Genomic DNA, 19,699 nt, shown 5'->3' on the forward strand with positions numbered 1-19,699 from the left:
GTACCATTCCATGCTTGGGGTTCAGCTGTGTGAGTGTAGAGTAAAAGTTATTGGCAAGAAGGTGGTTTAAATAAGGTCTTCGCTCATTAGAAATGGAAACACGGCTCCTGGGCCTGTAATCCCAGCACGTTAGGAGGCCCAGACAGGTGGAAACAGAGACATGGAGAACTCAACAAGGAAGGCTCTCCTTCAGGCCAGGGGCTCCTCCCCTCTCTCACACTCAAAACCATCAATATTTGAAGCAAAAAAGGAAAAAAAGTTGCCAAGCTTTATTTAGGCTGTAATGGTTACAGATAACACACATCTAATCCTATATTCCGTGCTTCCCATGCAGTCCCCTGAGCAGGCTCAGCCACCCTTTCCCTCCAGTCTCACTTCTTGTCTTCCTCCTTCTTGTCCTTCTTGCTGTCCTTGGTGGCCTGGGAGGCCAGGGAGCCCATAGCATTTCGAATGGCTTCATTGTTGGGATCCACACCTGGGAGGTTCTCTAGGACACTCTGAAGGAACTCGGGGTCCTGCATCACGTCGTAATCATCCTCCTCCTGCAAACAGGCAGTGTGAGCTCAAGGGAGGGTATGGAGTGGCAGGAAGTAAGCAGGTGTTAAGGACAGGAGCATGCTGCTGCCAGAGCCCCCCTGCCTTCTGACTGCGTGGGGATCTGGGCACCTCTGGCCGAGGTAAGGAAAGGACAAGTCAGCAAAATCCTTTATACAGCATGAATGCAAACAGTTATTACTAACCAAATAGAGGAGGGGCCTGCTGAGAACTCTGTTAATTGAGCTCTGAGGAGAAAAACAGATGCCATCACATTGAGGTTTCCTGCTCTCAAGACACCTAGTTCTCCTTTTTCTTTTTCCCAGACCCTCTTTTCTCCCTCCTGGGAAGACATCCTAGAGAACTGCCCAGGCTGCTCCCACCAGCAAGGAAGGAAAATTACAGAACAAGAGGACATTTCTCCAACTCTGACCATTAGCATTGCTACCTTAGCAAGGTTTACATGTAAGAAATGCATATCCATGTGTTTCCCTCTGCTCCTCAAAGGACTTAGCTATGGTAGAAATGCTCCCAGCCCCAGAGGGATGAGGATCTAAATTCAAGGACTTTAGACCTGATGGGGGCAGGGTTGGGTCTCACCTTGGCTGGCTCAGATGTGTCCATGGCTGAGCTGGCATCAATGTCTGCTGATTCCGCCTGGCCAAACTCTGAGGAAGAGAGGTCAGTCTGTTCAGTTACACTTCCTCACCCCAACCTCTGCCTAGGCACCACCCAGGCTCTGGCTCACCTGCTCCCTGCAGGGACATCTGCATGGCATAAGCAATCTGCTCCTCCTCAGTCATACTGCTCAGGTCAGGAAGCCCAGTGCGGCCAAACTCTTGCTGGCTGATGGTCATCTTCAGCAGGGCATCGTCTGAGTCTGGGAAAAAGAAAAGAGGAGCAGGGTAGAATCGGTGCCATATCCACACAGGCCAGCCTCCAAAGCCATTCCTAGCCCAGCCCTCCCACATATTCCTACCCTGTCAGACCTCCACACTCTCCCTGCAGTGCCTACACCCAGCTTTCAATGTTTAGCATCCCGCAGTCCCAGGACTTCAGATTCCACCTCTTTCACCTTCAGTCCCAGTCGTAGCAATCCCGGCCTCAGCAGCAGAAGCTGCAGCTGCCCGCCGGGCCTCCTCCTCCTGCCGCTGCCGCTGCTCTTCCATAGATACACGAAGGGCCTGGTGAAGGGCAGGGCATAATCAGGGCTCCCCTGCCCTCACTCCTACAGGGAGCTGGGTAAGTCAGTTGGGGTGTGGGAAAGGAACATAAAGGGGCAGCTTCTGGTTTATCACACAGAGAAGCTGGAGGGATAAGCAGTGGTACGGGATTAAAAAGTAAGGACTTGGGAGAAGCCTCGGTTTTCATCAGAAGTGAACAAGAAAGCGTCTGACACTGGTGCCCCTAGAGATCAGACAGAATTATAGGGAAGAGGGGACAAAAGGAGGTCTTGGAAAATGAGTGATTGGTAGTGTCTAGGACTGTCCAGCTTGATAGAAGCTCTGTGATGTGTGTGCCAGAAGAGAACAAAGAAGGACCTTTGGACTCTACCTGGGGTCAACATTTGCTCACCAAGGCCAGCTCAGGATCAGCACTGGGATCTACTCCAAATTCAAAGTCACTGGCACCAAGACCCAGCATGGCACCACCTTCACCAGCCAAAATCGGAGAACTGATGAGAGCATCAGCCAAACTGGGCCCAGGAGGCACTGTCACCAGATGAGAACCGGTTCCATCTTTGCCATTCAACGTGTTTACAAAGGCTGTCAGCTTTTCTGTGTTCACCTCCTGGGGAGGAAAGAACACATGACACCCTCCTTCAGGCCTTGCTCCCTGTTCTTTGCCATTTCTGCACTACTCTGCCACAGTGCCCGCACTCCTCAGGGTTAAGGACCATTCTGTTTATGACCAAATTAAGTCAATGCCCTCCAATCAGTCCTTACTCACCTCTTCCCCAAAATTGATAATGTCAACATTTACTTTCTCCTTCTTGAGGCGTTTAGCCAGTTTCACCAGCTGGGAAGAAGGGGAGAAAAATCAAGAAATCTGTTCCATACTCGAGGTGGGAAAGGACCCGCCGCATAAAAGCATACAGAAATCTATTGACCTCCCCAAGGTCCTCCAACAGAATCACTGAATTCTCCACATTCACCTTTCCCCAAAGTGATGAGCCTGATGCCTCTGCCAGGTTCTCCTGAGGGCTGAAAGACCTCAGTCCCAAACACGGGCTCCCCACATTCCCCAGCTGCCACTTGGACTCACATCCTTTTCATTGTCCTCCACTGGGCTTCCCACAAAGGCAATGATGCGCATCTTGTGATTCTTGCCTTGTCGGTGCTTCAGAGCCAGCTTGTAAAGGGAGAGGAAGTTCTCAGAGTCAACCAGAGGAATCACTCAGCTCTTTCCTCTGTCACTCGGTTCCCTTTTTCTTACAGTTTCTTTGTACCTGAAGTACACCATCTACCATCACGCTCACACAAGATTTAACACCCCCAACTCCTCCCTTTTTGCTATGACTCTCTGTACATAAAGAAGGGAGGTTAATTCTCTTTTTTTTTTTTTTTGAGATGGAGTCTCGCTCTGTCGCCCAGTCTGGAGTGCAGTGGTGCGATCTCAGCTCACTGAAACCTCCACCTTCCAGGTTCCAGCGATTATCCTGCCTCAGCCTCCCTAGTACTGGCTAATTTTTATATTTTCAGTAGAGATGGGGTTTCACCACATTGGCCAGACTGGTCTCAAACTCGTGACCTCAGGTGATCCGCCTGTCTTAGCCTCCCAAAGTGCTGGGATTACAGGTATGAGCCACCGCACCCAGCATTTTTTTTTTTTTTTTTTTTTTTTTAAGAGAAACAGGGTCTCACTATGTGCCCAGACTGGTCTTCAACTGCTGGCCTTCAGCAATCCTCCTCCCTTGGCCTCCCAAAGTGATGGGATTACAGGCATGAGCTACCACGCCCGGCCTTAATTCTCAATTCTAGGGATTTTTCCCTTCACAACCCTCAACTACCCTGGGATTCATCCCCCATATCCTTTCTACTTCAAGTTAGCTTTCTCTTGCTCTGGTCCTAGCTCAGGATTCCAGGGGAGAAATGAGTATGATGGACGCAGGACCTCAGAGCAGGGAGGAAAGGTCCAGGGAACCCAGTAGGACTCACATGGGCCACGCGGATGCCCGTGCAGAAGGTGATCTTGCCCTTGGGTTGGACAGTATGTAGCTTGGACAGGATACGGCCAGTGTCTGGGGTGAGTGTGGTCAGCACTTCACAGTCACTGGGATGTAGGAAAAGCATTTCAGTGAGTTCAGGTCAGCACAAGTACCTCTAAACTGTGTCTGACTTTTATTTATTTATTTTTTTTGAGACGGAGTCTCGCTCTGTCACCCAGGCTGGAGTGTGTGGCGCGATCTCGGGTCACTGCAAGCTCCGCCTCCCGGGTTCACGCCATTCTCCTGCCTCAGACTCCCAAGTAGCTGGGACTACAGGCGCCCACTACCACGCCCGGCTAATTGTTTGTATTTTTTTTAGTAGAGACAGGGTTTCACTGTGTTAGCCATGATGGTCTCGATCTCCTGACCTCGTGATCTGCCCATCTTGGCCTTCCAAAGTGCTGAGATTACAGGTGTGAGCCACCGTGCCTGGCCTGTGTCTGACTTTTCTTTAGAGACCTGGATAATAACCATTATTTCTATTCTAACTGTAATCTCTATTCTTCATTTTATTTTTTGAGACAGAGTCTCGCTCTGTCACCCAGGCTGGCATGCAGTGGCGAATCTCAGCTCACTGCAACCTCCGCCTCCCGGGTTCAAGTAATTCTCGTGCATCAGCCTCCTGAGTAGCTGGGATTACAGATGTGCACCACCACGCCTGGCTAATTTTTGTATTTTTAGTAGAGACAGCGTTTTGCCATGTTGGTCAGGCTGGTCTCGAAATCCTGACCTCAAGTGATCCATCTGCCTTGGCCTCCCAGAATGCAGGGATTACAGGCGTGAGCCACCGTGCTTGGCCTCTATTCTTCTTAATCAAACATCTAGTATTTAATGGAAACCAAGCACAGAAATAATTAAGTGGTTGGCTTTGTAAGAAACCTGCCCTCTGCTTCCAAATGTTTTCCCCTAACTCCTTTTAAAGGCTCACAGGGCCCTGAGAATCCACCAAAATAACGATGCTAATTTGTATCTCTCCTGTCTTCTCCACCTCCAGACCCATTTTCCCAGCTAACAGTATGTACACTGGAGTGGGAGGCTACTCATTTAAGAATTATCAGTTCCTAAAACAAAACACTTTAGGGTAAAAGGATGAGTGACATATACCCAGGGGCTCTGATCCAAAAATTACTTTTCTTTTTCTTTTTTTTTTGAGATGGAGTCTCATTCTGTCGCCCAAGCTGGTGTGCAGTGGTGTGATCTTGGCTCACTGCAACCTCAGCCTCCCAGGTTCAAGCGATTCTCCTGCCTCAGCCTCCTGAGTAGCTGGTATTACAGGTACCCACCACCATGCCTGGCTAATTTTTGTATTTTTAGTAGAGACGGGGTTGCCCTGTTGCCCAGGGTGGTCTCAAACTCTTGGGATTACAGACATGAGCCACTATGCCCAGCCCAAAATCACTTTTCACTGACTTTAAAATATATTATGAAATTTCACCCCGTACCCTAGCCCTGCCCAACAAACAATAAAAAGAAACAGAAATTTCACCCCAGGAGATTTAGCTTCCGTACTGTATTAAATTCAGGTTAATACAAAAAACAAGTTGCTATTGACATTTACACTAAGTAGTGCAGAAGGCAGTCTAGGAAGGTGATGGGCAAAAGCAGCCTCATGGAATCTAAAGAAGAGTAGCATGTAACAACCACCCACCTACTGAGTCCCCTCCTCCTCTGTCCCCCATACTTAGCCAGTGTGATAAGGCCCACGTTGTTCTCAGGGTTGCTGCGGGTCTTTGAATGACAAACTATGTTGACAGCATCCTGCTGGGCCTGCAGCCGGGTGGGTAAGAAGTCTCCATTCCGCATATACTCACTGTTGTCCACACTGTCAGATTAGGGTTGAAGGACAAGAGAGAAGAAATGTAGAAGTTTTCCAAAACCTTCTCTCCAGTTCCAGAGGCCCCCTATGGCAGCAGCTCTCAGTCTTCATAGAGTCACCTGTAGCTTTTTTTCTTTTTTAAATATACAGATGATCAAGCCTTAGCCCACATCTATTGACTCAGAATAACCAATGAGGAATTTTTTTTGTGTTTTTTTTTTTGAGACAGGGTCTTGCTCTGTCACTCAGGCTGGAGTAGAGTGGTGCACTAATGGCTCTCTGCAGCTTCTACCTCCTGGGCTCAAGTGATCCTCTCACCTCAGCCTCCCAAGTAGCTGGGACTATAGGTGCAAGCCACCATGCAGCTACCTTTCAAATTTTTTTTGTAGAGACAGGGGTCTAGCTATGTTGCCCAAGCTGATCTTGAACTTCTGAGCTCAAGAGATCCTCCTGTCTCCACCTCCCCAAGTGCTGGGATAACAGGTGTGAGCCACCTGGTACCCAGCCGAAAAAATTTTTAAATCCTTACAAAATGATTCTGATGAGCACCAAAGGTGGTGATCTACTGATGAACCACAGCACCTTCTTATAAGCTGCACTTAAGTGCTACTAAGCTTTGTCATGGATAAATACTCTAAGTCTGCCATTAAATGGCAGTTATCCAAATATAGGAAATGAAGAAGGTAACTTAAAAATATCTATAGCTGGGTGCGGTGGCTCACGTCTGTAATCCCAGCATTTTGGGAGGCCGAGGCAGGCGGATCACCTGAGGTCAGGAGTTCAAGACCAGCCTGACCAACATGGAGAAACTCCGTCTCTACTAAAAGTAGAAAATTAGCTGGGCGTGGTGGCACATGCCTGTAATCCCAGCTACTCGGGAGGCTGAGGCAGGAGAATCGCCTGAACCCAGGAGGCGGAGGTTGCGGTGATCACACCATTGTACTCCAGCCTGGGCAACAAGAGCAAAACTTCGTCTCAAAAAAAAAAAAGAAAAAGAAAAAAAAATCTATAAAATAGGCTGGGCACAGTGGCTTATGCCTGCAATCCCAGCACTTTGGGAGGTGGAGGCGGGTGTATCAACTGAAGTCAGGAGTTAGAGACCAGTGTTGGCTAACATCGTGAAACTCCGTCTCTACTATAAAAATACAATAATTAGCCAGGCATGGTTGTGCACACTTGTAGTCCCAGCTACTCAGGAGGCTGAGGCAGGAGAATTGCTTGAACCCGGGAGGCCGAGGTTGCAGTGAGTCGAGATCATGCCACTGCACTCCAGCCTGGGCGACAGAGTGAGACTCCGTCAAAAAAAAAAAAAAAAAAAAAGAACTATAAAATAGGGCCAGGCATGGTGGCTCACACCTGTAATCCCAGCACTTTGGGGGGCCGAGGCGGGCAGATCACTTGAGCTCAGGAGTTTGAGACCAGCCTGGCAAACATGGTGAAACCCCATTTCTACTAAAAAATATAAAAGTTAGCCGGGGGTGGTGGCAGGCACCTGTAATCCCAGCTACTCGGGTGGCTGAGGCAGGAGAATCACTTGAACCCAAGAGGTGGAGGCTGCACTGAGCCGAGATCGTGCCACTGCCTCAAAAAAAAGAGGTCTATAAAATAACACACACTTGGCAGCACTGAGTGCAGGAAAGTACAATGCAGTCATGTCATTAAATGCTTAAGAGCTTCGACAGCTGAACTGAACGGTAAAAATGAGGTTTTGTGGATCTGAAGTCTCACCTCTTAGATCCCTGCAACTTTTCATGATCTAAAAGTATCCAGCTAATGTGAAATATAATCTTGAGTTTCCCAAAGACCAAAAGAAGGCAGGTAAGTGATGCAGTTATATAAGCTCCTATAAGGATCAATTCCTGATGACCTCTGAGGTCCCTGAGAGCTCTAATAGTTAAGGTTCTACCTGTGCTAACGGACGGAAGCATTGCCTTAGATGAGATACCTCATTTCTTCCTTTTTTTATTTTTTTTGAGACAGAGTTTTGCTCTTGTTGCCCAGGCTGGAGTGCAATGGCTCAATCTCGGCTCACCACAACCTCCGCCTCCCAGGTTCAAGCAATTCTCCTCCCTCAGCCTCCTAAGTAGCTGGGATAACAGGCGTGCACCACCATACCCGGCTAATTTTGTATTTTTAGTAGAGACGGGGTTTCTCCATGTTGGTCAGGTTGGTCTCAAACTCCCAACCTCAACCTCAGGTGATCCACCCACCTCAACCTACCAAAGTGCTGGGATTACAGGCATGAGCCACCACACTTGGCCCTTATTTCTTCTTTTTAGAATTTTATCTATTTTTTAGGCTGGGCATGGTAGCTCATGTCTGTAATCTCAGCACTTTGGGAGGCCGAGAAGGGAGAATCGCTTGAGCCCAGGAGTTGGAGAACAGCCTGGGCAACACAGGAAGACCCAAACTCTACCAAAAAAAACACATTTTTAATTTATTTTTTATTTTATAGAGATGGAGTCTCACTTTGTTGCCCAGGCTAGTCACAAACTCCTAGACTCATGCAGTCCTCCTGCCTTGGCCTCTCAAAGTGCTGGGATTACAGGTGTGAGCCACAGCACCTAGCCAAGACATCTCATTTCTATTGGCAAGCAAAATGTGAGCTTGGGGCAATTTTTTTTCTTTAGTATGCTTTGTTTGGCAATAAACCAAAAATGGTAAAGAGAGGTAATTAAGAAGGTACTGGAAAACAAGTATTACTAGAAAAGGGAATACAGGTTGAGTACACTTAATCAGAAACTCTTGAGATCCGAAATGCCCCAAATCAGAAAGTTTTTGAGTGCTGACATGATGTTCAAAGAAAATTATCACTGGAGCACTTCAGACTTCCAGATTAGGGATACTCCGCTGGTTAAGTATAATGTAAATATTCCAAAATCTGACAAAAATCCAAAATCTGAAACACTTCTGGTCCTAGCCATTTCAGATAGGGAATACTCAACCTGTCTAGGGTAGTATTCAGGCACAGGTTCAAGCGCAGGCACAGGTTCAAGTGCAGTCACAGCTCACTGTAGCCTCAACCTCCCAGGCTCAAAAGATCTTCCCACTTCAGCCTCCCGGGTAGCTGGGACCACAGGCGTGCACCACCATGCCGGCTAATTTTTGTATTTTTAGTAGAGACGGGGTTTTCACCATGTTGGCCAGGTTGGTCTTAAGCTCCTGACCTCCGATGATCCACCCACCTCAGCCTCTCAAAGTGCTGGGATTACAGGTGTGAGCCACCACACCTGGCCATTTCACATATTTTTTTGAGACAGGATCTTGCTCTGTCACCCACGCTGGAGGCCAGTGATGAAATCATAGCTCACTGTAACCTCAAACTCCTGGGCTTAACCCCTTCTCCTGCCTCGGCCTCCTAAGTAGCTGGGATTACTGCCAAAACCTTTATTTTAAAAGAGAATACAGGCTGGGTGTGATGGTTCATGCCTGTAATCCCAGCACTTAGGGAGGCCAAGGAGGGAGGCTCTCTTGAGCCCAAGAGTTCGAGACCAGCCTAATCAATATGACAAAACCCCATCTCTACAAAAAATACAAAAAATAGCTGGGCATGGTGGTATGTGCCTGTAGTCCTAGCTATTCAGGAGGCTGAGGCAGGAGGATCACTTGAGCCCATGAGGTCGAGGCTGCAGTGAGCCAAGATCACACCACTGCACTCCAGCCTGGGTGACAGAATGAGACCCTGTCTCCCAAAAAAAAAAAAAAAAAAAAAAAAAAAAACACTCAAAAAGGGTAATACAATGGCACATGTGCAAGGCAGTCACATCAACAGCAGGTTCCCCATGATGCACTACATAGGGCCAAGAACTATGTGCATACTGCCACAAAAAGAATAAAATACTTTGGCTGGGCGTTGTGGCTCATGCCTGTAATCTCAGCACTTTGGGAGGCTGAGGCCAGCGGATCACCTGAGGTCAGGTGTTCGAGACCAGCCTGACCAATATGATGAAACCTCATCTCTACTAAAAATACAGAAAAAAATTACCCAGGCGTGGTGGCATGCACCTGTAATCCCAGCTACTCGGGAGGCTGAGACAGGAGAATCGCTTGAACCTGGTAGGTGGAGGTTGCAGTGAGTCGAGATGGCGCCATTGCACTCCAGCCTGGGCAACAAGAGCGAGACTCCGTCTCAAAAAAAAAAAAACACACAAACAAACAAACCTAGGAATACAACTAACCAGGGAGATGAAAGAGCTCTACAATGAGAATTACAAAATACTGCTCAAATAAATCAAAGAAGATACAAACAAGTGGAAAAACATCCCATGTTCATGAATAGGAAGAATCAATATCATTAAAATGGCCATACTGCCGAGCATGGTGGCTCACACCTGTAATTCCAGCACTTTGGGAGGCTGAGGTGGGCAGATCACTTGAGGCCAGGAGTTCAAGACCAGGCTGGTCACATGGCCAAACCCCATCTTTACTAAAAATACAAAAAAAAAAAAAAAGCCAGGTATGGTGGCGGGTGCCTGGAATCCCAGCTACTTGGAAGGCTGAGGCACAATAATCACTTGAACCTAAGAGGCGGAGGTTGCAATGAGCCAAGATCACACCACTGCACTCCAGCCTGGGAGACAGAGCAAGACTTGGTCTCATAAATAAATAAATTAATTAATTAAAATTGGCCATTCTTCCCAAAGCAATTTACAGATTCAATGCTACTCCTATCAAACTACCAAGGACATTCTTCAAAGAACTAGAAAAAACTATTTGAAAATTCATATGGAACCAACAAAGAGCCAGAAAAGCCAAAGCAATCCTAAGCTAAAAGAACAAAGCTGGAGGCAACTTTACCCAACTTCAAACTATTACTTAGGGCTACAATAACCAAAACTGCACGGCACGGGTACAAAACAGGCACAGAAATCAATGGGACAGAATAGAGAGTCTAGAAATAAGGCCGCACACCTATGACCATCTGCTCTTTGACAAAGCTGACAAAACAAGCAGTGAGGAAAAAGAGTCCCTGTTCAATAACTGGGGATACTGGCTAGCCATATGCAGAAAATTGAAGCTGGACCCCTTTCTTATACCATACACAAAAATTAACTGAAGATGGATTAAAGACGATGTAAAACCCAAAACTACAAAAATCCTGGAAAACAGGCTGGGCACAGTGGCTCACGCCTATAATGCCAGCACTTTGGGAGGCTGAGGCGGGCGGATCACCTGAAGTTGGGAGTTCGAGACCAGCCTGACGGACATGGAGAAATCCGGTCTCTACTAAAAACACAAAATTAGCTGGGCGTGGTGGTGCATGCCTGTAATCCCAGCTACTAAGGAGGCTGAGGCAGGAGAATTGCTTGAACACGGGAGACGGATGTTGCGGTGAGCCAAAGGTTGCGGTGAGCTGAGATTGTGCCATTGCACTCCAGCCTGGGCAATAAGAGCGAAAAAAAAAATGGGCAAAGGAGCCAGGCATGGTGGCTCAACGCCTGTAATCCCTGCACTTTGGGAGGCTGAGGCAGGTGGATTACCTGAGCTCAGGAGTTTGAGACCAGCCTGGCCAACACGATGAAACCCCGTCTCTACCAAAAATACAAAAAAGCTGGGCGTGGTGGCGGGCACCTGTAATCCCAGTTACTCAGGAGGCTGAGGCAGGAGAATCACTTGAATCAGGGAGGCGGAGGTTGCAGTGAGCTGAGACGGTGCCACTGTACTCCAACCTAGGCAACAAGAGCAAAACTCCTTCTCAAAGAGAAAAAAAAAAAAAAAAGTGGGCAAAGGACATGAACAGACATCAGATACTTTATTTTTATTTATTTATTTATTTTATTATTTTTTTTTTCGAGAGGGAGTCTCACTCTGTCGCCCAGGCTAGAGTGCAGTGGCGCCATCTCGGCTCACTGCAACCTCCACCTCCCGGGCTCAAACGATTCTCCCACCTCAGCCTCCGGAGTAAGCGTCCACCACCATGCCTGGCTAATTTTTGTATTTTTAGTAGAGATGGAGTTTCACCATGTTGGCCAGGCTGGTCAGTAACTCCTGACCTCAGGTGATACACCCACTTCGGCCTTCCAAAGTGCTGGGATTACAGGCCTGAGCCACTGCCCCAGCCAGACACTTTTCAAAAGACGACATACATATGGCCAACAAGCATATGAAAAAAACCTCAATATCACTGATCATTAGAGAAATGCAAATAAATCAAAACCACAATGAGATACCACCTAACACCAGTCAGAATGGCTATTACTAAAAAATAAAAAAATAACAGATGCTGGCAAGGTTGCGAGAAAAGAGAACACTGTTATACCGTTGGTGCAAGTGTAAATTAGTTCAATCATTGAGAATCACTTGAACCAGGGAGGCGGAGGCTGCAGTGAGCCGGATTGGGCCACTGCACTCCAGTCCGGGAGACAGAGCGAGACTGTCTCAAAAAAAAATTATTCATCGTTTATCTGAAATTCAAATTTCACTGGGCATCCTGTATGTTATCTGGCAACGCTATGCTCCCCCCCGAAAATAAAAAGAAGAAATCTCATAGGTGTCTGTTTCACCCAATTGGTGATTTGTGTTCGTCAACTATTCTGTATTACATTCAATGATTACACTTAGAAGGAACTCTTGAAATCCTGCAAAAATTTATGTCCTCCTCTTCTAATGTGACTCGTAATAGGTACTCAGCCCAAGCCTGAGACTGACGAAGAGAGCTACCTCTCCGGATGAAGCCTTTGTGTCAGACAGCCCTGGGTTTAAATCTTGACTCCACCACTTAACTAGCTGTATGATTTTGGACAAATCACTTAAAATCGCTGAGACTCGGTATCCTGAACCGTAAAATGGAGAGATAACTTACCTTCAGGTGTGGTTGTGAGGTTTAAGTGAGATAAACAAAATGACTGATACATAAAAAAACAATCTGTAAATGGTACCTTTGAAGATGATACAGGGAAAGGTAATGAAGTTAGAGACGAGGGAATGGGGAGAGGGATTAATAATCTATTTTCCTAATAGACGTTATTTTGCGAAGAAAGGAGGGCAGAAAACTATTACGATGAGTCCGAAAAGCAGAACTGTGGCTAAAGACAGACCCGGGCTGCTCTAGAGAAGACGGCGCTAGAACAGAGAAAGGCAGCAGGATTGACCAGTCAATGACCGTCCCCCTGGGGGTAACAGGGGTAACCCGGGACTATCCGCCACTCCAGGGCCCCGGGATGACTCAGGGAGTCCAGCGGGCTCCTTACCTCCGGGCCCAGGGCCGCCTCTCGCCCATGAGCCCCCGGCCCCCACCCCAGGCCCTCCCTGCCTTGGCGCTACACGCGCCCGGGACCCAGCTCTGCCCCTCCTGCCCCGAGGTAGCTCCTCACCACACCATAGTGCTTTCCAACACCATCTTGCCACCTTCCTCCCTCCCGACAGGATCTCCGGGACGGCCTAACAACAACTCCTCCAATTGGCCCGTCGCTCTTCACCAATCACAGACCTCAGCTTGGCCAGCTGCTTCCGCCTCCGTCCTCCACGTTGCGTTCTGGGAGTTGTAGGCGCCGCCAAACAAATGGGCGTCTTGGGCGTAGTTGGAGGGAATCACGGTTAACACAAAAAACAGGATCTAGCCTCCACTTTCCCTGCCATTGCAGTTCTCAGTTGGGGTTTCCCGCTGGCCGGATCTCAGGGGAGGTATGGAGGAACCTTTGAAAGTGCTGTGTCGATTCCAGCTTCGTCATTTTAAAAAAGTGTCGGGATCGGCTGAGCGCGGTGGCTCACTGCTGTTATCCCAGCACTTTGGGAGGTCAAGGCGGGCGGATCACGAGGTCAGGAGTTCGAGACCAGCCTGGCCAGGATGGTGAAACCCTGTCTCTACTAAAAATACAAAAAAATTAGCTGGGCCTGGTGGCGCACGCCTGTAGTCCCAGCTACTCGGGAGGCTGCGGCAGGAGAATTACTTGAACCCGGGAGGCAGAGATTGCAGTGAGCCGAGATCGCACCACTGCACTCCAGCCTGGGCGACAGAGTGAGATTCCGTCTCAAAAAAAGAAAAAAAAAGTGTCGGGATCGCTAATGACTTTCTACAGCCCTCAGTTCCCTGTAGAATTTTAATTCAACAAGCCCTTATACCCTTGAATTGAATTTATTTGTATATTTATCTCCTCCCCCATTTAACTAAGGGTAGGCAACGTGCTTTTTTTTTTCCTTTTTCTTTTTCTTTTTTTTTTTTGAGACGGAGGAGTCTCGCTCTGACACCCAGGCTACAGTGGAGTGGCTAGATCTAGGCTCACTGCAACCTCTGCCTCCTGGGTTCCATGGATTCTCCTGCCTCAGCCTCCCAGGTAGCTAGGACTATAGGGGCATGCCACCATGCCCGGCTAATTTTGTATTTTTAGTAGAGACGCGGTTTCACCACGTTGGCCAGGCTGGTCTCGATCTCCTGACCTCAGATGATCCACCCGCCTCAGCTTCCCAAAGTGCTGAGATTACAGGTGTGAGCCACCACACCCGGCCGGCAACGTGTCTTAATCTTTACCATTCCCTAAGCCCAGTACAGAGCCCAGAAAAGATTTGACAACTCAATTATATTAACTAATCTGCCAAAGAACAAACCACTAAACCGTTTTTGGTTAATCAAAAATTACATTCAAGGCCTGATGCAATGGCTTAGGTTTTATAATCCCAGAGTTTTGGGAGGCCCAGGCAGGAGGATCAACTCAGGCTAGGAGTTTGAGACCAGCCTGGACAACACAGCCAGACTCCGTCTCTACAAAGTTTTATTGTTTGAGACAGGGTGTCACTCTGTCGCCCAGATTGGAGTGCAGTGGCCTGATCTCGGCTCACTGCAATCTCCACCTCCCGGGTTCAAGCGATCCTCCTGCCTCAGCTTCCTGAGTAGCTGGGGCTATAGGTGCATGCCACCAAGCCCAGCTAATTTGTTTTTAATTTTTTGATGTGCGAGGATGGCTTGAACTCATGAGTTTGAGACCAGTGTAGGCAACATAGCCAGACCCCATCTCTGAAAAAAAAAAAAAAAAAAAGTCTCAAAGTATTGGGATTACAGGTGTGAGCCATCACATCAGCTGGATATTTGATATTAAGCAATTTTTTTTAGGCATAATAGTGTTAAAGTTATCACCATTATAAAAGTAGTCTTTATTAAGGGTTATATGTTGTATTCATAGATAAAAAAAAGTATATGAAGTTTGGGATTTAACTTAATCCTTTGGAAGAAACAAATTGTTTTGTTTTTTGAGACAGGGTCTCAAAATAAAACAAAAGAGACAAGGTCTCACTGGGCTGGAGTGCAGCAGTGGTGCAATCATACATAGCTCACTGCAACCTCTAACTCCTGGCCTCCCATCTCAGCCTCCGAAAACTAGGATTACAGGCTTGAGCCACTGCACCTGGCCACACTGGTCTTATTTATGTTGATAATTATTAAAGCTGGGTTATGTGTGCCTAGTGGTTCACCATGATACTCTACTTTTGGTTTGGAAATTTCCATAATGAAAAAAAAAGGCCAGCTGGGCACAGTGGCTCACGCCTGTAATCCCAGCACTTTGAGAGGCCGAGGTGGGCAGATTACTTGAGGTCGGGAGTTTGAGACCAGTCTGGATACCCCCGTCGCTACAAAAAAATACAAAAATTAGCTGATTGTGATAGTGTGAGCCTGTAGTCCCAGCTACTTGAGAGATTGAGGTAGGAAAGTCGCCTGAGCCCAGAAAGTCAAGGCTGCAGTGAGCTGGGATTGCTCTGGGTGCCAGAGCAAGATTTAAAAAGAAAACCAAGGCTGGGCAATCCCAGCACTTTGGGAGGCTGAGGCGGACAGATCACAAGTTCAGGAGATCGAGAACATCTTGGCCAACATGGTGAAATCCCATCCTACTAAAAATACAAAAATTTAGCCGGGCGTTGTGGCGGGTGCCTATAGTCCCAGCTACTCTGGAGGCTGAGGCAGCAGAATCACTTGAATCCGGGAGGAAAAGGTTGCAGTGTGCTGAGATCGTGCTATTGTACTCCAGCCTGGGCGACAAGAGTGAAACTCCGTCTCAAAAAAAGAAAAAAAAAACAAAACTAATAAAGAATGAGTGAGACTTCATCTCTGAATACTTTTCAGAATAGCTGAGATTGACATGCTTAAGAGTAAAATATCAGACCAGATGACGATTTCCAACTTTATTATCCTATGATTTTAATTTCTCTTTTAGTTAGAAGTTTTACACTAATAGACCCTACTTGTATCTGACTATAAATTAGAGCATATAGCTAGAGAATAAGCACTAGTCGCTGCTCACCGCTAGAGGGACCCTCTGATCATAAGAGGATTATCTACACCACCCACTCAGTAGTTGTGAGTACACTGAGTGACAAGGTCAGGGATGCAGAACATTTATGGCTAAAACATGTTAACGTCAAATTCCTATTAGGGAAAAAATGTTTTCTCCTTATCCAGACAAAAGGAGGACTGGCTGGGGCTGTGGGAAAATCAAATTCAAAACTTTGAGAATCTGGCCTGAGTGCGGTGGCTCATGCCTGTAATCCCAGCACTTTGGGAGGCCGAGGTGGGCGGATCACTTGAGGCCAGGAGTTTGAGACCAGCCTGGCCAACATGGTGAAATCTGTCTCAAAAAAAAAGAAAAGAAACTTTGAGAATCCCCCATTCCTCTTCCAATCCAAGTATTTGCTTTTTCTTTTTTTTTTTTTTTTTTAGATGGAGTGTCACTCTGTTGCCAGGGTGGAGTGCAATGAATGGTGCAATTTCAGCTCACTGCAACCTCTGCCTCCTGGGTTCAAGCGATTCTCCTGTCTCAGTCTCCCGAGTAGCTGGGATTACAGGTGTCCGCCACCATGCCTGGCTAATTTTTTTTTTTTTTGAGAAGGAGTTTCACTCTTGTCACTCTTGTTGCCCAGGCTGGAGTGCAATGGCTCGATCTTGGCTCACCGCAACCTCTGCCTCTCAGATTCAAGCGATTGTCTTGCCTCAGCAACCCGAGTAGCTGGGATTACAGGCATGCACCCACCACGCCCAGCTAATTTTTTGTATTTTTAGTAAAGACAGGTTTTCTCCATGTTGGTCAAACTCCCAACCTCAGATGATCTGCTCGCCTCGTCATCCCAAAGTGCTGAGATTACGAGCGTGAGCCACCGTGCCTGGCCCGCCCCTACTTTTTTGTCTAGCTTCCTACCAAAGTAAAGGAGCCTTAGCTCAACCTCACAGAAGAAAACAGCTAAAGAAAGCAATCTCTATGATCTTCTAAGAGTGACACCCTAGGGCCAGGTCAAGAGAACGAAAGGGAGGGAATCACTAGGGCCAGCTAACCTCACACTTACTTTTCCCACTGTCCCTCTCCTTTCCTCTTAACTGAGTAAAGTGAGTTTTGAACCTCAAATCCCTGTTAAATTGGGTTGCAACCTAGGCAAGAGACCTACAGTAATTCCCCTCATATTCATTCACTGCTTTTCCTTGTGAAGATAATGGGGTTGCTGAGGAAGAGGATATAAGGACATAAAGCCTTAAGAGTGAAGCTGGAGTGTTGCAAGCTGGAAAGTATGCAGCCTTTGTTTAGGGCAACATGAACAAAACTGAGCCTGGGTGGTGGAGTAGGAGGGTGAGCGGATGGTATATGAAAAAGAATCAGAAAAAATAAGAGGTCTAAATAACTGATTAAAGTTTATTACATTAAAACCATATATCACTTTTATATTGTATTTGCCATTTCTGAACAATACAAAGTAGAGGCAAATAGTAACACTTAATAAAAATGTTGATTCTCCATTCCTTTCCCTAAGACCCAGCCCTCCCTCAAATATTCCCTCCCACCCCTAACAGAACTCTGTCCTTAATAAAACACTTAAATACATCATAAATAGTAAATTATGAAAAAAAAATAGCAAGAATTCTTTCCTTCTTGTAAAAAACATGGCAGCAAAGACAGGCAGCCAGAAACTGGCTGGGGGTGTCTAATATAGACAGTTATTTGGGGGTATGGGCTAACATATTATCAAGGCAGGGTGTGATAGAGAAGGGATAGAACAGGAATTCAACAATCTGCCTGAGATACCAGGCCCCCTTCTTCCCCTGACAAGAGTGGAAGGATCAGATGGAAAACCACAACTCTTGTAGAAGGGGAGGAGAGGGCATATGTAGCCCCCATTTCCAACTTCCCTGCATGAAGACAGGGGGGTAGGACATATGGCACAGCAATGACCTCACCAAGGCAAGAATCTGCTGTCTCCCCATGAGTTTAAGAAAATATTTGCTGGCCTCATAGATATGGACTGCCTGTTAAACAGACAGAAGTGTCCCCTCTTTACCTTAGCTCCACAAACAGGAGAACACTGTTGGAAAAGACGAGAAGAGCAAAAAAATCTCCTTTGGAGAATGATCTAAAATTCATTTGGCAAGTCTTCACATTTAGAAAAACAACCAGAATATATTTCAAATTGCAAAATAGTAATAATTATCACAGCCTGGCAGTGAACAGGATTGTGCCTAGGAAGGGCTATGATCTCCCAGCCCATGGCTGCCTCCTGTTTTAATAAAAGGGATAAAGATTACCCCATGTCCCACTCTCTTCATTCCTTCAGCCTTAAGAAATTCATCAAGAGAGGAGGAGTGTAAAGAGGAGCTGCTTTTGGCAGAGCAATCACTTCTCTTCACAAACACCATGGCTCTTCTGAGGGAACCCTACGAATAGGCATCTTCTCAACACTTCTGGAGTTCTGATCTGAAAATGGCTTGAAATTGTGTGCTGTGCGCTTTTTCCTTTTTTCAGGAAAAAAAAAAAAAAAGAAGAAAGCTGGGAGGTGGTTAAACACCCTTATCCCCCAAAAACCTTTACAAAGATTACAGGAGTATTCTTCCAGGGATCAGAGAGAAAGAACTAAGGTGGGGATAATGTGCCAGCTAGTCTGTCCTGAGGAAATTAAGAGTCCAGTTCCTGGTCAAAGACGAGGGGAAAGAAAGCTGCCAAGTCCAGCAATCCCATTTCCAGCATGAAGAATGGGGGTCTGAAAAAAATTCAATTGTGGAGGCCAAGGGTTAGCCAGTTGAAAATCCGTACCACCCAACTCTGGAGTGGAGGGGATGCTGCGGTCCTCAACTCTCTGAGGCACTAATGCCCATTCATGAGGAAGGGGAAGGAGAGGAGGTTCTTCTTTAGGAAGAAGATGGAGGAGCAGCTCCCCTCGCTTCTATTACACTCCTTTTTTGATGACCAAGTAGAAGAAAATTCAGCATTGCTGGGGGGCAAGGGCTGACATCTTGGGATCACAGAGATGGCAGAATCTTGTTCCAGGTCTTCTGAGGCTTTGAGCTTACTGAAAAGGGAGAGTGTAAAGTTAAGGATATGGAGTACGACATTAAGCAGGAATGGAATTCAAGTGTTAAGAAGTTTCTATTTCAGCCTCAGACTCCAAGTATGAGGTACCAAAAATATTTTTTAAAAAACAAGATGGCGGCTGGGCGCGGTGGCTGACACCTGTAATCCCAGCAGTTTGGGAGGATCAGGCAGGTGGATCACGAGGTCAGGAGATCGAGGCCATCCTGGTTAACACGGTGAAACCCTGCTCTACTAAAAATACAAAAAATTAGCCGGGCGTGGTGGTGGGTGCCTGTAGTCCCAGCTACTCAAGGGGCTGAGGCAGAAGAATGGCGTGAACCTGGGAGGCATAGCTTGCAGTGAGCCAAGATCGCGCCACTGCACTCCAGCCTGGGTAACAGGGCGAGACTCCGTCTCAAAAAAACAAACATGATGGCTGGGTGCAACGGCTCACGCCTGTAATCCCAGCACTTTGAGAGGCCAAGGTGGGCAGATCATGACGTCAGGAGTTCGAGACCAGCCTGTCCAATATGATGAAACCCTGCACCTACTAAAAAATACAAAAATTAGCCAGGCGTGGTGGCACGCACCTGTAGTCCCAGCTACTCCGGAGGCTGAGGCAGGAGAATTGCTTGAACCCAGGAGGCAGAGGTTGCAGGTGAGCCGAGATTGCACCACTGCACTCCAGTCTGGGCAACAGAGTTGAGACTCCATCTCAAAAATAAATAAATAAATAAATACATACATACATACAAAATTTAAAAAAAATAAAAAAATAAAAAACAAGATTTAGGAGGTACCCAGATCCTCTAATCTTGCCAATTAACTTCCTGCTCCAGGCCATCAGTGATCCTCTTTATACCTTGCAAAACGTTCACCTCCCAC

At 46.9% G+C, this 19,699-nt stretch overlaps 2 protein-coding genes across 15 annotated transcripts in view; both read right to left on the minus strand.

Moving 5' to 3' along the window:
• Window positions 1-254: 254 nt before the first annotated feature.
• Window positions 255-12,976, minus strand: PSMD4 (proteasome 26S subunit ubiquitin receptor, non-ATPase 4). Of its 4 annotated transcripts, none has more exons than XM_024257093.2 (10): window positions 12,872-12,974; window positions 5,424-5,564; window positions 3,693-3,807; window positions 2,800-2,886; window positions 2,485-2,553; window positions 2,110-2,325; window positions 1,610-1,718; window positions 1,283-1,414; window positions 1,135-1,202; window positions 255-542 (listed from the first exon to the last, which is right to left on the minus strand). In XM_024257093.2, exons 1-10 carry the CDS (start codon window positions 12,895-12,897, stop codon window positions 372-374), a joined length of 1,134 nt encoding a protein of 377 aa, XP_024112861.1. In that variant the 5' UTR covers window positions 12,898-12,974; the 3' UTR covers window positions 255-371. The 4 variants fall into 4 exon arrangements, with proteins under 4 accessions (XP_024112861.1, XP_024112856.1, XP_024112879.1 ...); XM_024257088.2 differs by having other exon boundaries at window positions 1,601-1,718; XM_024257111.2 differs by lacking the exon at window positions 5,424-5,564 and having other exon boundaries at window positions 12,872-12,976.
• Window positions 12,977-17,144: 4,168 nt separating this feature from the next.
• Window positions 17,145-19,699, minus strand: part of PIP5K1A (phosphatidylinositol-4-phosphate 5-kinase type 1 alpha) — a 51,131-nt gene continuing 48,576 nt past the window's right edge. For all 11 annotated transcript variants that reach the window (XM_054528323.1, XM_009244533.2, XM_003775579.4 and 8 more), the window contains one exon: window positions 17,145-18,812. In XM_054528323.1, coding sequence (XP_054384298.1) covers window positions 18,810-18,812 — 3 coding nt within the window. In that variant the 3' untranslated portion in view covers window positions 17,145-18,809. The remainder of the gene's footprint in view (window positions 18,813-19,699) is intronic.

The sequence above is a fragment of the Pongo abelii genome, chromosome 1, assembly GCF_028885655.2.
Source record: "Pongo abelii isolate AG06213 chromosome 1, NHGRI_mPonAbe1-v2.0_pri, whole genome shotgun sequence".
Classification (NCBI taxonomy): Eukaryota; Metazoa; Chordata; class Mammalia; order Primates; family Hominidae; genus Pongo; species Pongo abelii.